The following is a 3852-nucleotide window of genomic DNA, read 5'->3' as shown; positions in this document are numbered from 1 at the left end:
GAACTTAAAAACTTCCGATAAGCCATCTTATTTTAGAGATAGAAGGGATAGAAACCTTATGCTTGCCTACCTCCACAATACTATAAACAGCTTCTCATTACAATTTCACTTATCCCAAACTATAATATAGGCCAGGGGTGAGCAAAATACGGCTCACAGGCTGGATCCAGCCCACAAGGCCCCTAAAAAATTTAGGAAATTAATATTTATTTGCTCTTGGTTCCTGTAAAAAATGACAGGAGACAGGGCCAGCAGGACCCAGGGTAAGCCCTGGTGGGGTCCTGCAACAGCAGGGCCTGCCCGGCCCCAGCCCCCCAGCCAGAAGCCCCAGCAGGGACTTCTGGCCTGGAACCATGTGGCTCCCCAGCTGCACCAGAACCAGAACCTCAGGTGGGGGGAGGAGGGGAAGAAGGGCAGGGGAGGACCCTGGGCAGGGAAGGAGCCCAGGGAAAAGTAGAGTGCAGAGAAAAGTGGCCCCTCCCCCAGAGTGTGGCTGGCACCCCATGCTGCAACCACTCGCAGCCTGTGTGGTGTTGCCTGTGTCTGTTCAGGGCAGCCCCGTGTGGACTGAGTGGCTGCAGCAGGAAGTGCTGGCCACGGGGCGGGGGAGGGGCCGCTTTTCCCCTGCTCAGCACCAGCTCCTCCCCTGCCAGTGAGTAGGGGGTCAAAGCTGCACGCTGCCCCCCACCTGTACCATAGGGCTGGGGGGCACTAGGAGTGAGCAGGTGTGGGAGCATGGGCACCGCACCAGTGTCTCAGGGCCAGTGCCAGCAGGTCCCAGAGCAGGGTGGCAGGAGTGAGGGTCCCAGCTGGCAGGGGCTCTATGGAGCTGAGCCAGCTCCCCCGTCTCCCTGCTGGTGCAGGCCACCCTGGCTCCACAGAGCCCTGCCAGCCCTGCTCTGCTCTGGGCCCCACCAGTGCTGGCCTTTAGACACTTGTCCGAAGACATTGGGACATTGGTCCCAAGATGGTGACCAGGGGGTGGGGCACCTGTCAAGGGGGAGGGCTACCTATGCGGCCCTCGACAGCTTGCCGAAACTGGGTAAGCAGCCCTCCGCCTGAAATAATTGCCTGCCCTGGGTAAAAAGATCTCATAGGATTTGTTTTTAAATGAAAATTTGAAAAAACATACACTTAAAATGCTAATATTTATATTAGTCTATAATGTCCAGGCAAAGTTGAGGCATATGAATTAAAAATGCTTTTAAATTTAAACAAGTATACACACAAAACCAAGACAGAACAGGAGAAAGAGTTAAGAAAGGAATGGCATTAATTCTGAAATTCTATCCCAGTGAAACTGAAATACTGAAGGAAATAAGTCAAACACTGCTGATGTATATACTGTCTTATGTTACTCTTTGATATATTTTAAGATTGAGGGTATGATTTCTTTAAAATCAAAATGTAGTGTTGGAATTCCAGTTTCATCTGAAAATACTGGACAGTAAGAGCACTTTGTATTAGCACAAAACCCTACATTGAACACTGGAATTCTAATAAACCTCTATCATAAGGAGCGTTCCAATTCCAAAACTGCTTATGAAAAATAAATTTGATGATAAAATATGATGAAGCAAAAGGAGATGAGATATGAACTTTCTGCCACACATAAACACAAGGTTTATTATGAAGTGTGAGGACAAGGCTAAGTATCTTTGACCATCTGTGGCCAAAGAGAATGTTCATACCCTGAAGTTATTACAAAATGATAATTATTAAAGTATTTGGTAAAAGTAATCCAAAAAATTGTTTATATTTTCCCTAGGACATCAAGTCAGTATCAGATAATCACTGCAGCTGAGGGTGAACAATGAGATTACTTCTGCATCCGTTATATGAAAGGGAATATTACAATGCATTTCAAATGAAAAAAGCAGGACTGGAATCTAAAAAAATTCTGAAGTTTTTATACAAGGTATTTAATCCAACACATGGATCAATTTTCAGGCAAATAAAGCAATGACTAGTACTACAGGTATTGGCAAAAAAGAATCTGAAAAGTTCATATTCATTACTTCAAAAATACCATCAATATTGATCTAGTTAATGGAAAAAACCCTGAATCTTGGCTGTCAGTGGTTTGAAATTTGAAAACCTTTAAAATATACTTGAGTTTTAAATTTCTGCCCATTATTTGGCTTTTGAAGGGGACAAAGATTTATAAAGAGAAACATACACAGAATTTATGATACAAAATGAGATTAGAAGGCAATCATGGGTGGATCTAATGATAAAGTGCTATTGGCCCAATTAAAAATGGACTATCACAGCATGGTCAGACAGAATGAGTGAAAACAAAGTTGCAGCTGAGAGGATGTCCATCTGGCAGGCTGTGGCAAAGTGCAGACACAACCAAATTCGCACAACACATTTTACAGGCAACCCCAGCTTAACGCTGTTTGGCTTTGCACTGTTTCGTTATAACGCTCATTTTAAACTGATCCCCCATTCCACTTAGCGCTCAGCAAGTTTCATTATACCACTCATGGCCACCATTTTGGGTCATCAAAAACTTTTGGCTTTGCTTAACAGTCATTTCACTTAACATTCGTATCAATTAAGAGCGCTAAGTAGGGGTTGCCTGTAGCCACAACTGGTCTACTCAGCTTCTTAACAGGGTAAGTTAGCTTATGTAGAGTTCCATTCTGCAGTGATAAGGATTGATTCCTGAACTTGTTTGGATATCTCTGCCCTACAGTGCAGTCTGCAGAGCAAATATACAAATTAGTTATAGACTGAACCTGTTCCATTGATTCCTAGCCGCACTAAGGAAGGGCACCATAATGTGTAGAAAAATCCCTGCTCTTACCATCCTCGGATAACTTTAACTTTAATCACTGGTGACAGCACCCAAGAACTACAATCCAAAATATCATAAAAAACTTCAATATTATTCTCTTGAACATTTGGTTCACTGCATATCACCACCTGCATTTAAAAAATTAAAAAAACAAAAACATAAAAGAGAACGTTATAGTTCACTGTTTCTAATATAACAGGAAACAGTAGTCTGCTAAATGAAACTAAAAAGACAGTGAACAAGAAGTGGAAATATTAACCTTACCTTGCCGGGTCTGGGATTGATTTTATTTTGGCCATTTGCTGAAAAAGCCTGATAGGCAGAGGAGAGGAAAGAAACACAAATATTAATATATTCAATAGCAAGTATAGTTTGTAAGGTTAAAAAAAAAATATGTTTGATTACATTTCTCATTTCTTTTTCTGTAGACTGATGTTGAGTACACTTTGTTCCAATTCAAGTTTCTCTTATGGTGACCACTGTCTTGTTACACATACTAATTCAATTCTGGCTTCATTAAAGCTGGAAAGACTCAGGCAGGCCTGGTAGCTGCTAAAATTTTTGCTTGCCAGCTTCCTAGATTTTCCAAAAGTTTCAGGTATCTGAGGATCATTTTGAAAAAACTGGAGCTGTTTTGCATTTAAAAGGTATGTGCTCTAAAATCATAGGGTACCTGGACACGAGCATGGAGGCTGCTCTGATATACTGTAATTACAGCGTGTCAGAGCATACTCGATTAATAGAGTTGGCTGGAGCATGGTAATTATCACACTCCAGCTAGCCTCTGCGTCTCACGAATCAGCATCCCCATGCTTCAAAATGGTGATGGCGGTGTTTTAACTAAAGCTCATTGAATGAGCTTTAGTTCAAGTGCCCCGCCACCATTTTGAACCAGGGGGACACTGATACATGAGACACTGCAGTGTATTAAAGCGTCTATCAGAGCTACACCAATTAGATTGGATATTAGGAGGAACTTCTTCACAGTTCGAGTGGCCAAGGTCTGGAACGGGCTCCCAAGGGAGGTGGTGCTCTCCCCTACCCTGGGG

General features: G+C 42.9%; 2 protein-coding genes across 3 annotated transcripts in view; one reads left to right on the top strand and one right to left on the bottom strand.

Annotated features, from left to right (window-relative positions):
• AIM1 (absent in melanoma 1) overlaps window positions 1–3852 on the bottom strand; it is a 73350-nt gene that overhangs the window by 40702 nt on the left and 28796 nt on the right. For both annotated transcript variants that reach the window (XM_019537830.1, XM_019537831.1), the window contains exons 5-6: window positions 3068–3115; window positions 2813–2931 (exon numbers count right to left, since the gene is read on the bottom strand). In XM_019537830.1, the coding sequence (XP_019393375.1) occupies window positions 2813–2931; window positions 3068–3115 (167 nt within the window). The remainder of the gene's footprint in view (window positions 1–2812; window positions 2932–3067; window positions 3116–3852) is intronic.
• The window catches only part of RTN4IP1 (reticulon 4 interacting protein 1), a 94334-nt gene that overhangs the window by 77268 nt on the left and 13214 nt on the right, over window positions 1–3852 (top strand). The gene's annotated exons all lie outside the window — the stretch shown is intronic.

This window comes from Crocodylus porosus, unplaced genomic scaffold (genome assembly GCF_001723895.1).
Source record: "Crocodylus porosus isolate Cpor-Errol unplaced genomic scaffold, CroPor_comp1, whole genome shotgun sequence".
Taxonomy (NCBI): domain Eukaryota; kingdom Metazoa; phylum Chordata; order Crocodylia; family Crocodylidae; genus Crocodylus; species Crocodylus porosus.
Note: the sequence above shows the minus strand (reverse complement) of the source record. Positions and strands in the feature narration are given on the sequence as shown.